This window comes from Lacerta agilis, chromosome 5, assembly GCF_009819535.1.
Source record: "Lacerta agilis isolate rLacAgi1 chromosome 5, rLacAgi1.pri, whole genome shotgun sequence".
NCBI classification, from domain to species: Eukaryota; Metazoa; Chordata; class Lepidosauria; order Squamata; family Lacertidae; genus Lacerta; species Lacerta agilis.
Genome location: NC_046316.1, coordinates 39,691,247 through 39,710,048, shown reverse-complemented (window position 1 = coordinate 39,710,048; position 18,802 = coordinate 39,691,247). Strand labels below are relative to the sequence as shown.

The 18,802-nt window shown below is 39.0% G+C and overlaps 1 protein-coding gene across 1 annotated transcript in view; it reads left to right on the top strand.

Annotated features, from left to right (window-relative positions):
- Nucleotides 1-16,201, top strand: part of DOCK1 (dedicator of cytokinesis 1) — a 355,108-nt gene extending 338,907 nt beyond the window's left edge. The window contains exons 49-52 of the mRNA XM_033149416.1: nt 83-281; nt 3,544-3,694; nt 6,616-6,761; nt 15,033-16,201. Of these exons, the coding sequence (XP_033005307.1) occupies nt 83-281; nt 3,544-3,694; nt 6,616-6,761; nt 15,033-15,128 (592 nt within the window). The 3' untranslated portion in view covers nt 15,129-16,201. The remainder of the gene's footprint in view (nt 1-82; nt 282-3,543; nt 3,695-6,615; nt 6,762-15,032) is intronic.
- Nucleotides 16,202-18,802: the final 2,601 nt, after the last annotated feature.

Genomic DNA, 18,802 nt, shown 5'->3' with positions numbered 1-18,802 from the left:
GTACTGTTGCTGCACCTAAAGATGTGGTGATTGGTACTGATATAGTGATGGCCTTAGTACAGTAAATGTTTATACCCTTCAGGTTTGTGCTTGAGCCTCTTTTACCAAAGAAGATGCATTCTCGGTCACAAGACAAGTTGGACAAGGATGATCCGGATAAAGAAAAGAAGGAGAAGAAGAAAGAAAAGAGAAACAGCAAGCACCAAGAAATATTTGAAAAGGAATTCAAATCGACGGATATCTCTTTACAACAGTCTGAAGCAGTGATACTTTCAGAAACGGTAATGATAACTGGCCTACGTGTAAAATTATAATAGCTTCAACACACCTAAACACAACAAACATTGCAGGGAAATGATGATTGTGCTTGACACTATTGCTGGAGCAGTATCCAGTTTAAGAGAGTAAATTCCACATTTCAAATACTTGCAGTCTGTTTGGCAAGTGACATAACGTTCAGGCGAACTTTAAATGCTTTGGAGTTAAAAGGTAGCAGATTTATTCTGACATGTAGCTGAAAGAAAATGCTCTGGAAAAGGTTAATTAATCAAACTACTTTTACAGATGCTCACTGTCTTTAGGGGCATCAATAATATAATGCCAAGTAGTATAGGGATAAAACACAGCTTTCATTAAATTGTTTTACTTGGAAGAAAACTACTTTCTATAAATGATACGTTAAAAGGTGAAGCATCCATTTTAGGTGGGGGGGGGCAGAAAATGGAAGTGAGATGGCGAAAGATAGTGGTGTGTGGGTCACACACCCTGCCCTACAATCTCTTAACTAGATTACTAGGAGGGCACTATCCCATAACTAGAGTTGAAATAAGCTGCAGGCTGCAGTTGTCAGTCTGGTCAGCTTCTGCATATAGAATGAGAGAGCTGTTATCTTTTCCTTGGATCAGGCAGCAAAATGTCTTGGGCTGCCCCGTTGACATGCTAACATTCTGCATCTCAGCAGCTCTCAGCCGTACAGTAAATTTATAGACACAGTCTGCCAGTGGTTACAATCTACCCTTCCAGTTTTTCATCAGTATTTTTAATGAATTGTCATCAATTTATTTAATCTTAGAGAAGTCCTCAGTTCTTAAAATACATAATAAGGAAGCTTTCTCAGCTATGCACTTGGTAAATCACCATGGTAATTTAACTGGGGGATCAAAAACAAAGATATAAACTTTATGAAGAGAAAATTGTTCGTAATTAAAGCATTCTTGCATGCTTCTGATCTGTTCTACAAAGACTATTTAAATGCTTCAGTATTTACAATTATCAACAATAGTTCTTTAGGTTTGTTGTGTAGATCCTTTCTACATAGCAGACCAACTTCTTTGACATGACCTCTCATTCTTCATTCCAGAGGCTGATGCTCAGACTAGTTCAAAGTATTAAAACAAGACTGTGAGAAAGTGTGTGTCAAACATCAGCGTAATTGGCTGAACATTTCATTGATTCAAGGACAAGTAGTATTATTAGCCCCTTGTATTTTTTTTAATTAGGCTAAAATAATAAAAATCGTATTTTTATTCTGGATTCACTGAGATTCCTATATAACTGGGGAAGTGCTCTTTGCAGAACAACATTAATTAACATAAGTAACCATGAAAATTATACAAACGGTTTAAAACCTGTGTCCTGAAATAGAAAGCAATTTTGATTGTTTATAGAGCTAGAAAATGCCTAGAGCAGTGAAAGGTACTTTCCAACATTCCTTTGCTAACAGCAGTTTCCTGTATTTTTTCTTTACCAAGGCAGACCTACCTAGGCAAGCATGGAGACTTAAGCACATGAAAATGTGCTGAATTGTGTAGGCAAGGGAATAGAATAGATTACTTCCTCTAAGGCAGTGTTTCTCGAACAGTGCTACAGCCTGCCCATGGCCTTCTCACTTTACTGCCCCAACCCCAAGCCTTACCTTTTAGTTGGGCCAATACCAGCACCACCAGTTCCTTGTATCCTGAGTAAAGGTGGCCAAGAGACAGTGAATTTCAGGTGAGTAGGAGGGAAGGAAAGTCTCCTTCCTCTAGAAAGTGAGAGAGAAGGTTAACATTGGGAATTAAAAGGAAGGGGATAAGCAAGAAAAGGTGTTACAGGAGGAAGTGTAAAGGTGCCAGGGAGCAGGGATGAAATAAACTAGCAGTTTGAGAGGTGAGGAAAAGGGCACGTGTTGAATGTGAGAAGGCAATAGCAAGTCGGTAAAATTTCTTTGAGAAATGTGCGCCTCGGAAGGAAAAAAATATCAATGAAGAATTATTCTTGAGGTACATCCTCAGAATCCATAAATTCTGCCTAAAATGGGGAACCTGGGTGTCAATAGCTGTAGAACAAATTGCTTGAGGAAAGCTAAGGTATGGCACTCATTGCCATAAGGAAAAAACTGCAGCAAAGAATTTAGCAATTTCCAAAGATGGTTTAGAGATCAGTAGAAAAGGATGTTAGTAATTGCCAGCTGATTGTACTAAACTCTGTCTTCATTTGCTACCATTTTGTGACTGGTGGGCCTCAATAATTTTCAGCTCTTTAAAGTGTGCCCTTGGGGTAGAAGGTTTGAGAATCCCTGCTGTAGACCATAAAAGTCCATTCTTACAGTTCTCCCTGCTCAAAGTGACTTGGCTTTAAGTGACAGAACACAAAATCATCTGCAACAATATTCAGCGGTTTGAAAGCCACGAGAGTCTTCTAAGTACATTTCTATTGTGTATGGATCATTACCCCTCTGCAGTTACTTTTGAGGAGTTTTATGGTTCACTGGGCACAGGAAGTTAGTTCAGTATCTGTAAGACTAAAGAAATCCCTTCAACAACTAGAAATATTAGTATTTTAAGAAGAAAAAGAAATGTGTGTGTTTTATGATGGTAATATATGTTTCCACCAAATGTATTTTGCACTTTAGTTGGCTGTGCTTTGAGAAATATAATAATATGTTTCTAGCACAGAATTCTCATGAAAACAATCTAGTGCAGTGTTTCCCAACCTTGGGCCTCCAGCTGTTTTTGGCCTACAACTCCCATCATCCCTGACCACTGGCCTTGCTAGATAGGGATGATGGGAGCTGTAGTCCAAAAACAGCTGGAGGCCCAAGGTTGGGAAACACTGATCTAGTGTATATAAAACAAAAACCTAGTGGTGTAAGTGGTATATCTTTTAGTTTTCTTTTAGGTTATAACAAGGTGGAACTATGATAGGAATAGCCAGCTGCCATTTTGTTAGATAAAACCTGGAAACACCTAAAAAGTACATTTTTAAAAATTGACTGTACATTCAAGGCCACAAAAATCTGTGTTTAAGAAAGAACAAGCCAAGGATATATTTTAGAAGAATACTGCATTGAGACAAAAACCGTTTTTTTCCTTATTGCTGTGTTGTTACATTAAGCACATATTTATCACAAGGTCAATGGCTCACTAAGAAATGTTTCCTCCTTTGTTTCCAGCAGCTGTGCTGTAAGAACAAATTATATATCCTTGGACTGTGTGATGTATGTGTGGAAGGTATACTTCAAATTGAGTCTGGCTTGCTTTTTTTTTTTTTAACCAAATGCAGATCAGTCCATTGAGACCACAAAGACCAAAGAGCCAAGTTATTAACATCATGGGGAGTGAAAAACGTTTTTCTGTTTCCCCATCACCGCCTTCTCAAACCATCCCTCCACCAGTCACTCCAAGGACCAAGCTTTCATTCAGTTTACAGTCCAGTAAGTCTGCTTTAACTGATTAATCACATTAACTTATTTTTTTACACTGCTATAACCCCTCCCCAGGACTGTAATTTACAAAACTGTTTTGTTTTTTTCTGATGTACTTGAACCAGCCAGGTCATATCAGGAACTTGTTATCTCTGAAATGTTTTATGATCAATTGGCTAATTAGGTTAACCAGAGAGTAAATCAGACTGTCCATCAGGATTCCTTTCACCTTTCTACTGTTGCTTTAATCAGGGCTGAGTAGGATATATTGTTATGGTCCTGCTCACATCAGTTCTAGCCACCATAGCCAATGGTCAGCAGTGATAGGAGCTGGAACCCACCATCATCTAGAGAGCTACAACATTCCCCACACTTGGCTTAAGTGAAGAATAATTATGTGGCCTGTTCAAGGAGAAAATTTATTATAGGATCCAGTAATTTCACCATGTAGTGCATATAGTTTTATATACCGGTAAACATCCTATACAAATATTTACTTAGAATATTATTTACCATAGTTAATTTTGCCACAGCAGTCTGCCAATGGAGTATAGGTCTTCAGACCCAACCCTCTTGTTAATGGTTTGGAGGCTCAGCCATGTGCTATAACTTATATACTCCCTCCGTTGCTAGCAGGATCCTTTCCTTGTTTAGGGAACCAGGGTATTAACTCACGTACCAGCATTTATTCAGCTTACTGTTCCACATCAGGATCAGGGCCTGTGTGTTTTTACGGAACAAATGAACAGCTACAATTGCTTCACACTCGGGCTGATTATTTTATACATAATTTTCAAAAAGGGTATGAATTTTTTTGTATAAGTGTTTAATGATTCATCTTATTGCATTAGCTATATGATATTTTTATAGTACAAAGGCTATAGGAAAATCCTCCAGCTACTGTAAAAATCTATAGTGCAGAACAATGAATGAAGTCCTTTTACAAGTATTAAAGAAAGTAATTAGTATATGCTGTATCTTAAACCATTATCTTTTACTGACTACTGCCTTCCAAGAAGTCCCCTGTAACAAAGAATATGGAACAACCGCCTGTTCATATTCACTACAGCAGCAAACATCCTTCCAAACTGTTTTGTGATGGTAAAGGACCTTCCTCAATACAGTGGTACCTCTGGTTACGTACTTAATTCGTTCCGGAGCTCCGTTCTTAACCTGAAACTGTTCTTAACCTGAAGCACCAGTTTAGCTAATGGGACCTCCCGCTGCCACTGTGCCACCAGAGCACAATTTCTGTTCTTATCCTGAAGCAAAGTTCTTAACCTGAAACGTTATTTCTGGGTTAGCGGAGTATGTAACCCGAGGTACCACTTTATTTACAATATCATTTGTTACTAATTTTGCTCTTGCTCTGACAGAATTTTGCACTTTGGAGGTGATTCAAAGTTACAGAACTATTTCAAGAAGTAATAGGAAAATCCAATTTATTAAGTGTTCAATGTGGGCACACAGATTTATAACAAGGGTACTGTGATGCAATCAATTTTTTAAGGATACTGAGGTGTCAGCTTATTTTGTAGTTAATTTCAGAAAATATTGTTTTGTGTTCTCTTTGTAAGTATTTCAAGCTATTTAAACAATGAATGACTACTCATTTTAATTACAGTAATTTCCTAACATTTTAATAAATATATGTGCCTGATGTGTGCATTTAATTCCTGAAAGATTGTGTGAAAGAGTTAAATAAAGGTTTGTTTGATTAGATTGTAGTATACCTTTGGAAAATAAATGTTTAACATTGTTTAATTTTCAACAATAGTTACAGGAAAATGCCCAATAAGCTACAACAGAAATGATGCTTCTGCTAATAATATGCATGGGCAAGTCACAAGAAAAGTCACTTTCTGAAATGCTGGTGTTCTGAAACAGTTGACAACTGGAAACCCTGATTAGCATTGTCCTGTGACAATGACTCTCCCTTCTTTTGATTATATGGCCCTTTTTAAGGATGCGGGTGGCGCTGTGGGTTAAACTACAGAGCCTAGGGCTTGCCAATCAGAAGGTCAGTGGTTCGAATCCCCGCGACGGTGTGAGCTCCCGTTGCTTGGTCCCTTCTCCTGCTAACCTAGCAGTTCCAAAGCATGCAGTGCAAGTAGATAAATAGGTGGGAAGGTAAATAGTGTTTCCTCTGGTGGGAAGGTAAATAGTGTTTCTGTGCACTGCTCTGGTTCACCAGAAGTGGCTTAGTCATGCTGGCCACATGACCCGGAAGCTGTATGCCGGCTCCCTCGGCCAGTAAAGCGAGATGAGTGCCGTAACCCCAGAGTTGTTCGTGACTGGACCTAGCGGCCAGGGGTTCCTTTATCTTTACCTTTATGGCCCTTTTATTTCTCAAACAACACATTATTTCTGGTTTGTGAATCCAAAAATCAGGTCAGTGGGTGCACCTGTGCACTCAATTTTGTTGTATTAATCATTATTTCATATTATTTTAAAATGAGTTGCCTTTCTGCTTGCCGATCAGAAGGTCGGCGGTTCAAATCCCAGCGACGGGGTGAGCGCCCGTTGCTCCGTCCCAGCTCCTGTCAACCTAGCAGTTCGAAACCATGCCCCCCCAAAAAGTACAAGTAGATAAATAAGTACCACTCTGCTGGGAAGGTTTACGGCGTTTCCATGTGCTGCTCTGGTTTCAGTGTTCCATTGCGCCAGAAGCGGCTTAGTCATGCTGGCCACATGACTCGAAAAAATTGTCTGTGGACAAACGATGGCTCCCTCGGCCTGTAAAGCAATATGAGCACTGCAACCCCAGAGTAATCTGTGACTGGACTTAACTGTCAGAGGTCCTTTACCTTTCTGCAAAAAAAAAGTCCGCTGACAATTTTATGCTTTTAAAACAATTAGATGTGCATGCAACATTTTCTGGGAATTTGAAGGTTGACTTCAATGACTGTGAGATGTGTGTTTATTTTCAGATCTGGAACTAAATGGCATGAATAGCTTGGAAATGGCAGACATTCCTCCTCCATTGCCTCTGAAAGGCAGCATGGCAGATTATGGAAATCTCATGGAAAGTCATGAATCTCTTAGCCCTGCCACATCCCCACCTGTACCTCAAAGAGTAAGTTTTATAACTGGAAGTGACTTTCTTCAAAGCAAGTCTACATAATGTGTACTTCTGTGGTCAGTAATTATTTTCATGGAGGATAACAGAATCATAGAATTGTAGCATTGGAAGGGATCCTGAGGGTCATCTAATCCAAACCCTTGCAATGCAGAGTCCCCTATCCAGTTTGAAACCATACTGGATCCTATTTAGCTTTGCAAATGTGCTAGCCGTCTTATTGCTGCACCACTAGGAGGTCCACATAAAGGAGAGGATTTTAACTCCACAGTTTATGCACCACTGAACACCATAGTCTCTGAGCTGTGTACTGCAAAAAATAGGATTTAAAAAATCAGTTAAAATTAACCATAAAAACATATTTGATTTCAGCAGGCATTTTAAATAAGGTCTTTACAGGGTGTCTTAAGTTCAACAGGGAAGGCATCTGTCCGATTTCAGCTGGGAGGGAGTTCCACAAAATCACGTTCACAATACTAAACACATGTCTCCTGGTGCACGTGATACATTGTCTGAGACATAAACTGTGACTCCCTAAGAGACTTTAGTGAATGGGCCAGGATATAAGGAACCAGGTGGTCTTTAAGGTGTCCTGCCCCCAAGTTGTGAATGACTATATGCCTGCATATAGGCAGCCAGTGCAATCTTTTAAGTGCTACAGCTATGTGCTGGTTACAGGCTGTCCTCACCCACAGTATTTTGCACTAACTGGAGCTTCTTGGCCAGACCCAGTAGCAATCCCACACAGTGTGTATTGTATTGCAATAGTCAAGTTATGAGGTTAACAATGCATGAACCATTGGGGCCGGGCTGTCCCTGACCAAGAATGGCCACAGCTGGTGGATGGAGTCAGATCAACAGCTAATCTGCACTCTCCAAAGTCCACAGCCACTTGTCCCTTCATCTGCTTCTGGCTTGTAGATTAGGAAAGCAGCTGGTGTTTTCAGGACCATGGCCTTCCTTTTTCTGATCCCCGGTGAACTGCCACAGAAAATGTTGTCATTGGCAGGAGAGAATGCTAGGTGACTTGTATGTGAACGCAGATTAATTGGGTAGTGAAACCTATACATAAAAACAAAGTATTGTAAAACAGCCTGATAGAGGCTGTTAAAAAGACAGAGGAGAGTCCCAGCAGAAACTTAGATTTTATGTTTTTCCTATCTCATTTCAGGAGAGAAAATAAAGTATATTTCAGAAAAGTTTAATATATGAGGTTTGTTTTGCAGGCATTCATTCACCAGTTTCCTAAAGGCAAGCAATTTTGCCATTCTATGTAATGGATTGCTGAAACATTTGAGCAAAAATTGTTGCTGCTGGTGAAAAGAAATGATTGTTTAACAATCTTAGATTTCTGTTTCTAACATCCTATCAAAGTCATTCGCAAACATTGGTCAAAATTTCTTCAACCTTTGACCTAAGCAAACAAGTTGTAACACAATCTAAATAGTAAGTCTCAAAATAGTATATATATATACTATATATATAATTAGTAGGTTTCTGTTTAAATCGTACTTTTAACCCATATCAGATATTTAAAATATTGATACACTAATGTTCTTGAGAGCCAAAAGTGGTATTAGGAAAGATGTGATAGCACAGCTCCTGAGGAGAAACTCTCAGTTTCCAGCTCTGAGCTGTTCCACTTCCTTTAGTTGTGGATTTCTCCCCTTCATTTTATCCAGCTTATGCTTTAGTATGCAGGAGCTAGTTTGCCTTCTGCATAGGAAGCTGACTGGAGTCCCTAATGTAATTAAATTGACTCTCAACAGTGTTTCCTCTATTCATCTTCTAGCATATCATAGTGTACAATTCTAGTTAGTCAGCCAATTGTACAAGGAGGCTGCAATTATCATAAGTATGTCAAATATCACATACAACTATATTCCTCTGACATCTTCAGAACCCCAGTTACAAGTGAGCAACTTTATTCATGCATTGATCACCTTGCATTAGACCAGCATGCTAATGGAATCATGTGGCTTGACAATGTTTAGCCATTTTTCTTTGCTTTCAGTACTCCTTCGCCCCCATGGATTGTACTCCTATAGGAGGGTGGGACTCATTGTTAGCTTCTTCTATTAATATGTAAAGTAAGATTATGAGGCAGTAACTTGCCCAATGAGTTTAGGGCTGAGCCAGTTTGGTGTAGTGGTTAGGAGCGGCAGACTCGTAATCTGGTGAACCGGGTTCGTTTCTGCACTCCTCCACATGCAGCTGCTGGGTGACCTTGGGCTAGTCACACTTCTCTGAAGTCTCTCAGCCCCACTCACCTCACAGAGTGTTTGTTGTGGGGGAGGAAGGGAAAGGAGAATGTTAGCCGCTTTGAGACTCCTTCGGGTAGTGAAAAGCGGGATATCAAATCCAAACTCTTCTTCTTCTTCTTCCCACAAATACATACACATAGACACATCTCACATAACTATCAGTGCTAGATTTGGCAAATGAAGTCTTGGCTGCTTTCGAATTACCCACCCTGAGTATCTATGGGGATAACCCACTGAAATTATTAGCTAACCTCATTTTATTCACCTTAAACACTGATATGGAATGCAAAGTAGAGAGCTCTCTGTATTAAAATGAAGTAGGAAACGCAGTGTCATTGAAGTTAAAGATGGCGCAAAAAATACTTATGCAAAAAATGGGCCTATATCACAAAGTATTTGAATTGCAATTGTAGCCCATTATATTAGAATTTCATTTTAGCCAATTTTGAATGCATTGAGGAAAAATTGTTTTATTATGATGATTTATTCACACAATTTTTTTATTATTATTGCCCTACCCATTTTCATTTCAAAACATCTACTGCTAGATATGCACATATGCATGCACACACACAATCTTATCTAACATAGTATTATAAAATCTCTTTTTTGAAAGGTTTTCCTAATATATTTATTAGGAAATCTGAGCATAAAATAGGACCTTTCGTTTCTGGTGAAGATCTGCTACATAAAGGCTTCCCCCCCGCCCCCTGTTCTTTCATAGCCTCACACACATCGTTGCATATAAAATCAGCTGCATAGTTAGCATTCAAAATCAAGAAGAGAAAGAAAATAGACAATGGAGCACTTAAATTTGTAACATTGGCTCTAACGCTTACTAAGCACACAAATAATGGCTTGATTCCCATCAATCCAAAAGTAGATACAAAGCTTGATGATGAATGTGCCATAGAGCGGAAGCAATGCCCAATGCGTGATAAGAGAACTAATACAGGCAAGAAAAAGAGCTTTCCTCCGATTCTAATGCTTTATGCCGTATCAAGAGAAATCTGCTCATAGCAAACATTATGGGAGAACGGATATATGCATCTGTGTACTGCAAGCTGGAAAAGTTATAGTCACGTGTACCCATCCTTTTGGTATTCTGTGAATACTGTTACTTCTCCAAATTCAAGGCAGATCTTAACTATCCAGTACATTACCCAGAATATTCAATTTCATTGCGGTGCTACATGTCTGCAAATGAAAAGACTCCTTCCATCCATGGAAGGTACTAAGATCCAGTGGAGGCTCCTCATTGAAGGAAGCTATCATTGCTGAATCCTTTTCCCCCCTGAAGCCTCCACACTTTCTTTCATGGTGCTCCAGAAAGTTTCCCAACCCCCCAGAGCTACTTTTCAGGTGGCATGGGGAGCTGCATGGGGAATAAGGAATTGAGAAAAATAGTCTTACTAATCCTGTCCAACATTGCACCATAACTCTGATGGGCACAACAACCATGGTCCTCAACCCAATGTGTTCTATTCATGAATGGAAGGGCTCCATCTGGATGGCAGTAGAGACTCCCTGTTAGAAGTGGTGGGACAAGGTGGGTTTCTTTTTCTCTCTGCTGATTCCCGTGCAGCCTCTCATGCCACTCCAAACCCTACAGAGCAGTTTTTCAGGGGACACAAGCGGGCTAAAGGAGGAAGGAGGAATTGGGAAAAATAAACTCCTTGGCTCGTTCCTCCAACACAAGTGAAAGTCCGCTGAGTTCAAGTCTGGATTTAACCTATTTCACACACCAACTGATCAATTGGAGGGTAAGTTAATTAAATAATTGTATTCTAGAGCTGTATGAATAGGGCCTGCCTGTTGATTCTAAGATGTCTGCACAATATGATTTTGATCCTGCAGAGAGATACCATTCCCTCTTTTACAAAAAAAAAAAAAAAACATTAAAAGCTTTGCAAATTTCTAGACTTTAGGCTGATATGTCTCCAGGTAAGGAGATGGGGATAATGTTCAGGGAGCAAACCTGATGTCCACAGAAGGGTGAACTTTCCTGGAACAGCCCTCTTTAAAAGCAGGTTAATGAACACTGTGGCATAATTATTTCATTGAAGCAGCAGTAAGTTGCTTTCATGAGACTTTCTAACAGGCAGATTTCATATAACAAAGCTTTGGAAGCTCTTCCTTTAATTCAAAGATATAATTCAAAGATTTTTATGATCTAGATCATGAAAATGTGCCTGCTATTGCTTTTCCATTATTTGCAGATACTGTGTTACTATTGTGAAGAAATTACATTGGACCGATTTGCCTGCATGCAGTTTCATTTTAGATACTTATAAGTAATTTTACCCTGCTGTTCAGCCGAGAAAGGACCCAAGAGAGGTTTGCAACAATCAGTACTAAGTCGATCCCTGCCCTCCATTTTATAATCTAAAAGACATGGCACAAAAGGAAAAAGTATTTGGCGGGAGGAAAGGGAAAAGGCATTAGTTCTTTCTCACAGCAGGGGGAAGGATGCAAGCTCCCTGCAGCTACTGCTGTTTTGGCAGATATATGAGGCCAGTTTGGTCTTCCCCTTCCTATGTAGGAGTCCTGGGGGACAGGAAGGACGGTCTCTGAGTTGCCCTTGGTTCCCTGGCAAATGCAGAGGCTGCACTAGAAGATAATAAATTATTTATTTATTTATTCCTCGCCCATCTGACTGGGTTTCCCCAGCCACTCTGAGCAACTTCCAACAAAAGATTAAAAACACATTAAAACATCAGACATTAAAAACTTCCCTAAACAGGGCTGCCTTCAGATGTCTTCTGAACGTCAGGTAGTTGTTTATATCTTTGACATCTGATGGGAGGGTGTTCCACAGGGCGGTCACCACTATCAACCTTCAAAGTCCCTTCCAACTCTACAATTCTACAATAATTTTATGATCTGTATTAATTATGTAACTCTTGAATAAACTTTTGATCACTTAGAGAGAATTTTGGTGGGCTAATAGCGTGGAAGGAAACATCCACAGTGTTTCAATGCACAATTCAAATTCTATTTTAATCCATGGGTTATTCTGAAGGAGAGAAATCATTATTGCTTTTATATTTTACATTTCCCCCTTAACTATTGTGCTGTGTTCCGCCAAGACTATGAAGAGAAACAAGACATTTTAAAGCACAATTGATTCTTTTAATACAGAAGGAAACCAAACAAATGAGAACAATTTGGTACTTGAAATGGAAGGGACAGATTGCTTATATGTTGCAGATGTGCATTTTACATGAGGTTCCCATTTCCCCTGAGGTACACGTGACTGAGGGAAGTCTGCCTAGAACAGGGTTTAATTTGAATTGGCACGCTCTTATTATTTTAGAGAGAAAGCAATCTCTTAAAACCTGAAAAGCACCCTAGAAACTACTGAAACATAAACGCAAACATTTAATTAATGCAAAGTTAAGCAAAATTTGGTTTTGGCACCTGTGATACTGTTCTTGAGATTCTAAACAGCCCTTTTGTCAATTTAATTTTAAATGAACTGAGCAAAACCAGAGTATCATTCATAGTATACAATAGGCTTTTAGAAATGAAAACAAATATATAGCAAAATAGCCTACCATCCATTACTTTAGTCTTCAAATGTATGTTGTTTTTTACTCTCAGTTTCAGGGATGCCAACAAACAAAGGCAATAAGTGTGGAGCTACTTATTAGGGTCTCTTTTTAACGATGTGTTTTTGACCCTTTCTGGCTTAAAACAACAAGCTTGCTACATTTGTACCCATTGGTTAGCATGGAATGAAGCACATGTAGCTTTCTGTCAAAATTGTGTCTAGGATCCCTTTGTGTCCTGAACCCTTGTGCTGTTTATTCCCACTCCACACTCCACACTCCACACATACCTTGTCCCAGGAAACTATTAGACTAAAGAAGACATTCACCTCTGGGTTTCTGTATTGCACTATGCACTAGAATTTCATGGTAAAACAACGTTGTGACCATTTGTACAGATGCTTGAGGTGTACGTAATGCTTTTTTGATGCGGTCTTTTATCACGCCAATAAAATACCATGAGCAATAACCAGACCCAGTTCAGATTTAGACTTAGAGCACAGAAAATAAAACTGGACTTGCAGAGAATGCAGGTAAATACTAGTAAATTATCAGATGCATCTAGGGAGATACCTTTTTTAAATAATAATAATAATCATCATCATCATCATCATCCTGGCCCTCCTCTAGCAGATGTATCTATTCTCTAGGCTCTGCATGTAATTTGCTATTGGCCTGAAAGGTAATAGCCATTTTATGCCTTGTCTCTCCCCCCCCCCCACTTCATTTGTGAGTACATTTATTGAACTCATAATCTTAAGGTTTCTCTGACCGAGATAAGTAGATAGAATTGTGTGATGACATGATGGGGTCCACAAGGGACCTGGTTTACTATGATAGTATCATAGTGATTCTTTCATTAAAAATTGATTTATTTATTTTTTTACAAAATTCACATTTTTGATAAATAGAATTTCTTTATCAGAATGATTGGGTTCCTATGACCAGGATACATTTCACAAAGGTTTTGCTGAAGCATTAATAAGTTCATGGTCTGCAGTTCAGCAGGGCTCCAATACATACACAGTGGTCTGCCAGACCCTCCTCAGTCCTGGGAAATGGTCTGAAATACATTGTATAGAAAGAACATTCCCCAGTACTGACGACATCCCCTCCTCTAATATTTTCCCTTTCCAGGTACTCTTTTAATCCACTAAATGGGAGTGAAGGCACTGATAATTAGTGAATTGTTATTAAAAGATCTATAAATGTTTGTATATTGAATTCAGAATTTAAAAGACAAAATGAAGATCAAGACAAAAGTAGGTACAGTAAGATTTTTCCAGCCACTGCAAACATTTTGTACCAAGCCTATGAAGAAACTTTGCAAACATTGTGGGTTGAAGGCAGACTTAGTCATGCTTAGAGCAGACCTACTGAAATCAGTGAGATTGAAGAGTAGACTTCAGTGTGTCTACTCTTATGTGTCTGGATTCATCCCTGAGATAGTCACTGAGATTGTGTAGCATGGATAACATTTTTTATAACTTTCTGTTTAGAAGCAGGCCTGCTAGCAATATGAGAAAAGCGTTGAATGGATTTACCATATGAAAAGTGAAATGCAAAAGAGGGGGAGAAAACATAAAAAAGGAAGGGGGTGAAGTAGTAAAAGTGGTATTAAGATGTCAGGCAGTAAAATGTAAAGGGAGAGTTTATGTTCAGTTGATGGGCTAAGATTGCATGAAAGATAACTCCTAGATATGATGCTGCAGTATCACTACAGCCTTCCAGCAAAGAAGCAACATGGGCTGCATTCTTAATGAAGCTGTTGAAAAATCAACCTGAAAGCAGCACGTGCGCAATTCTGCAATAGCTTGACATTATCCTGGCAGTATAGATTTTTGTCATCGGCCACATAGCTTGATCCTTATGGGAGTAAGTAATTTATCACAGGTCTAATCTATGCTCCTGTCTTTAATTTGATCAAGCCAACTGGCGGCTCCTGTCATTTCCTAGAGCTCAAAGCATAATGCCATTCACAGAAGCTAAATATTTTAACATTTAGTAAGCTTTAATTAATATATGGTGGCAAGTAGATGGCTAGTCCACCCTTTTCGTACAGCAAAAAAAAAAAAGACATTTCTCAAAGAGCAGGCCTGAAACTGGTCATAAAAGAAGGGAAGAGAAAGTATTCCAGCATCGGTCTCTCAACTCGATAATGCTTAGGGCTAAGATGGTTAATAAAGACCAATAAAGTCAGAAGTTAGCCGTCCATTCTGAAACAAAGTTAGTTAATAAATCCTGTGAAGCCAGTTAGTGTCAGTATTAAACACTAGACTTAACATCAAGCAGCAAAACACTGTTCATAAGAGCAAAGTTGGAACGGAATTTAATGAGTACACCTCTTTATCTTGCACATCACAGAAATCTTGCACAGAAATTACATCTGAATTGACCAGTTGCTATAGAATTGGTTCCTCAATAAGCTGTTTTGTTCCAAATTTGTCTTCCAGCAATTGCCACCTCCATTACCAAGTAAAACTCCTCCTCCGCCTCCTCCAAAGACTACTCGGAAGCAAACCTCTGTGGATTCTGGAATTGTCCAGTGAACAAGAGAAAGGATACCTCCAAAGACTGAGCTTGTAAAATTTATTTTCCCTAAAGATGTACACAGTGTTTTAACACCACTCAACATCAGAGCATCTAACATAGTGCAATAGTTCTCATTTTCAGAGCAAGATTGATAGCTCTACGTAAGGTCACAGCTTATGAACCCAAACTGTATTCCAAAGCACAGGTGTATTGCTAAGTGACAACATATTATTGCAGCCGTTTTTTTAAAAAATGTAAAAAAAATCATTCCTGCTGGCTTCTGAAATCTTAATCTTAAAACTACAGTTAAGAAGTTGCATTGGGACTAATAAGAGGAACAGCCCACTCTGTCATTGCACTGGCATTCACAAGCCTTTAAAAAATATTGGCCTAATGTAAGCCGTGTACCTTAGTATCTTAGGTTTGTACTCTTTGTCAAGGAAATAGGAAAACAGAAGTATTTGTGAAGAGTATTTATAATTGCTCTGGGCTACCATTAATGTTGGTTTCTCATAGGCCGATTGCTTTTTGAAATTCCATTCTAACAGAATAAGGACCAACCATTGGCTGAGCCATATTTTGTGTGGATTTTAGTGTAGAATGTGTTTTAAGCTCCTGGGAAGTTGTTAATTTATGGAAAATATCATGTATGCAAATGAAGAAATCTTGAGCTTCCTAAAAAAAAATAAAAAATAGGAAAGGGGAGAGCTTTTGGGAACAAAAATTCAAACCTAACAGTTGTACTTGATTTGTGCCATTATGTACAGCCATTTTGTATATATTATTGGTCTTTCAAATTGTTTCATTTCACTGTGCCTGCTTTTAAAGTAATGATGGTATTATGTACTTTCAAATCTGTTGCAGCATTTTAAATGTTGGTAACCACTGAAAATGTATAAGTTGCTAACATGTGTGTTATTCCCAGTAACTGAACTCAGAAAATATTGGGCAATTATGAGGAAAACCAGAAAAAACTAACTTTTTAAAACTTGTCAATGTACTTCTTTTTTTTATCATCAACAACCTTTATAACCTTAACAATAGTTTTAATATTTCACTCTCTTCAGAAATAAAGAATTATTTTAAAATATTTTCTCTAAGAAAATAAGAAGTCTTCTTGTTAGTTTGAATTAACAGTTATTTACAGTAATTCATTATGGTAATCAGCTGTAGAGTATTTTGGGCTCTCATCAACCAAAGAATACTGATTTTTGTAATTGTAAAACCACTAGTGTAATGGCTTAGAATCCCACTAGTGTAATGGCTTAGAAGGGGGTTGGCTCTGCTCATGGAAGGTGACCCCTTCTTTCTAAAACCCCATGCCACAGCCCACCCTATTTATGAGCATCCCCAGACCACCAGAAGGGATGTCAGATGCTTCAGAGGGAGAGAAGGGAATGCCACCCAGAGAACTCTTGTTACGCGGTGGCTGTATAAATAAAGGAAATAGCGGGAAACTAGGCAAGTGTCAAAACTCACAGCAAGCTAATGGAAGAAGCATACAAAAGTCAGTTAATGTATTACAATGCTTTCTTCAGTTAGATCCCTGTTATCATAAAGGCTAAGACTGGAATCCAAAGATCTGATGTGCTTCTGCATGGCCAATGGGATTTTTGAATTTTTCTAACCTTTGAACATCAAAGTCCCGTGCCATATCCTAAGCTACTTTCGAAAGTTATTCGAGTTTCCCTATGTTTACATTCTTTTTTAAGAAAAGTTGCAGGTTTAAAGTTTTGGGGCTTTTTTTGTAAATTTGTATCCCACATGCACACAATGCCAGGGGCTGCTTACATAACTTAAAAACTCAACAACAGTGTATCACAACACAAAACAAACAACAGCAAAAGACAATTGCAGCAGATAAAACCAACCACTAAAAACAGGATAAGCTGTTAAATTTACAGCAGGATCAGCATCACTGAAAAGACACATTTTCTTTCTCGTTCTCTGAGAGGGGACAGCATAGAATCAACAGGGAGTTTTCTTCTCTTTTCAAAAAGAACTGGGCAAATTCACGGCGAATTATCTGTACCTAGTTATTAGCCATGATAAGTAAACAGAACCACCATGTTAAGAGACTACACTTCTGAGTAGTCAATGCTAGAACACACAAAGGTTGAGCATCACCTTTATGTCCTATTTGTCAACTTCAACACAGGTACCTGCTGGAGACAGAATGCAAACTTTCCAAAGTGCAACCTCAGCAACTTGTAATACTTGCCTTCAGTGTGAGGCAAGAACTATAGTTCTCCTGATCTCTTAATTCCAGGAGCGCTCCAAGGATCAGGGGGAAAGAGGAAGTATTACTTCCCTGTTGCTATATCCACCACTGACAGAAAAGTCACAAGCAAAGTTAGTACAGTGGTACCCCATGTTACGCACATGATCCGTTCCAGATCGCGCTATGTAACACAGGCATGCTTAACACGAATGCCCCGGGGGTGAAAAACCCAGAAATTTGCGTGTTTTGCACTTCTTCGCATGCGCGAAGTGCGCAGAACCCTTCTGCGCACCCGCGCGTCCCACACGCTCCTGGGAGGACTTCCGGGTCGTGGAGGCCCGTAAGTCGAACATACGCAACATGGAGCGTATGCAACTCGAGGTATGACTGTACTCTTGATAGGAAGAATTTTTTTCTGAATGTTTTCCAACATTATTTTTAAGTGTAGTTGTGCAGTAGATCTGCTCCAGCAAGGCAATCTTGTGGTTCTTATTTTGTTGTGGCCAGAGCAAAAACCAACAGTTCTTTCCTGATCCCAAGTATTCTATGGGGGGGAAATTAATACTAGATCACTTTTGCTTTTGCTTTTTTCACTGGCGGCAGTGACATACAGTCCAACCCCATGGATATGGAATTTTACAAGCAAAGCATTCTTCACTTCCCAACTGGATTCTGCCACACTATAAATTATGCCACATACACAAAGGAGAGAACTTGCCTCAGAAGTATAAAAAGGAGACAGAATACTAAAGGTGTTTCCCCCCCCCCCCACACTCTAATCTTCAACTTTCAGTGCTAATACGCTGCATTTTATCTGCAAGGTCCAGTCGCCCTGACATTTCAATTTCCTTTTTTTCCAATTTTGTATTTTGTGTATGGATTTAAACTAAGTTTTGGACTTACAATCGCCATTTCTCAGGTGACACCTGAGAGTGTGGCTTTAGGGATAAATAGCCTTTTCATAAATGGTAGCTACAATAATAGGGGAGCTATTCTACTTGAGATACCATTGATAGCAAGTATTAACTTTCCTCCAGTTTTTCAAAAAAGCTTGGTGGAATGAAAACCTCAGTACATAGACTCAAATAATTATGGTTAATGAGTTTTGCCCATGAGAAATAACTGAATCACTTTTTGTATTAATTCAAACTCTCCTCCCCTAACACACAGGTCTTACAGCATCCAGCATATGTAATGGATGGATAATGTAATTTTAGAATGACTAGACATAAGCCATGGCTTTCACTAGGCTCAATGTGACCCTGGACACACACACACACACACACACACACACACACACACCAGTATTGCTGTTCAAGTCACCTTTGAAAAGAATTGCTCACACTATGAATGATTGCATTTGGCTCAAGTTCATAATTTTTAAGTGGATTAATACCGGATCCAGGTCCAACATAAATTTGGCTTTCTTAGGTAGTGATAACCATTTTCTAGCCTGCTCGGGTGATAAGT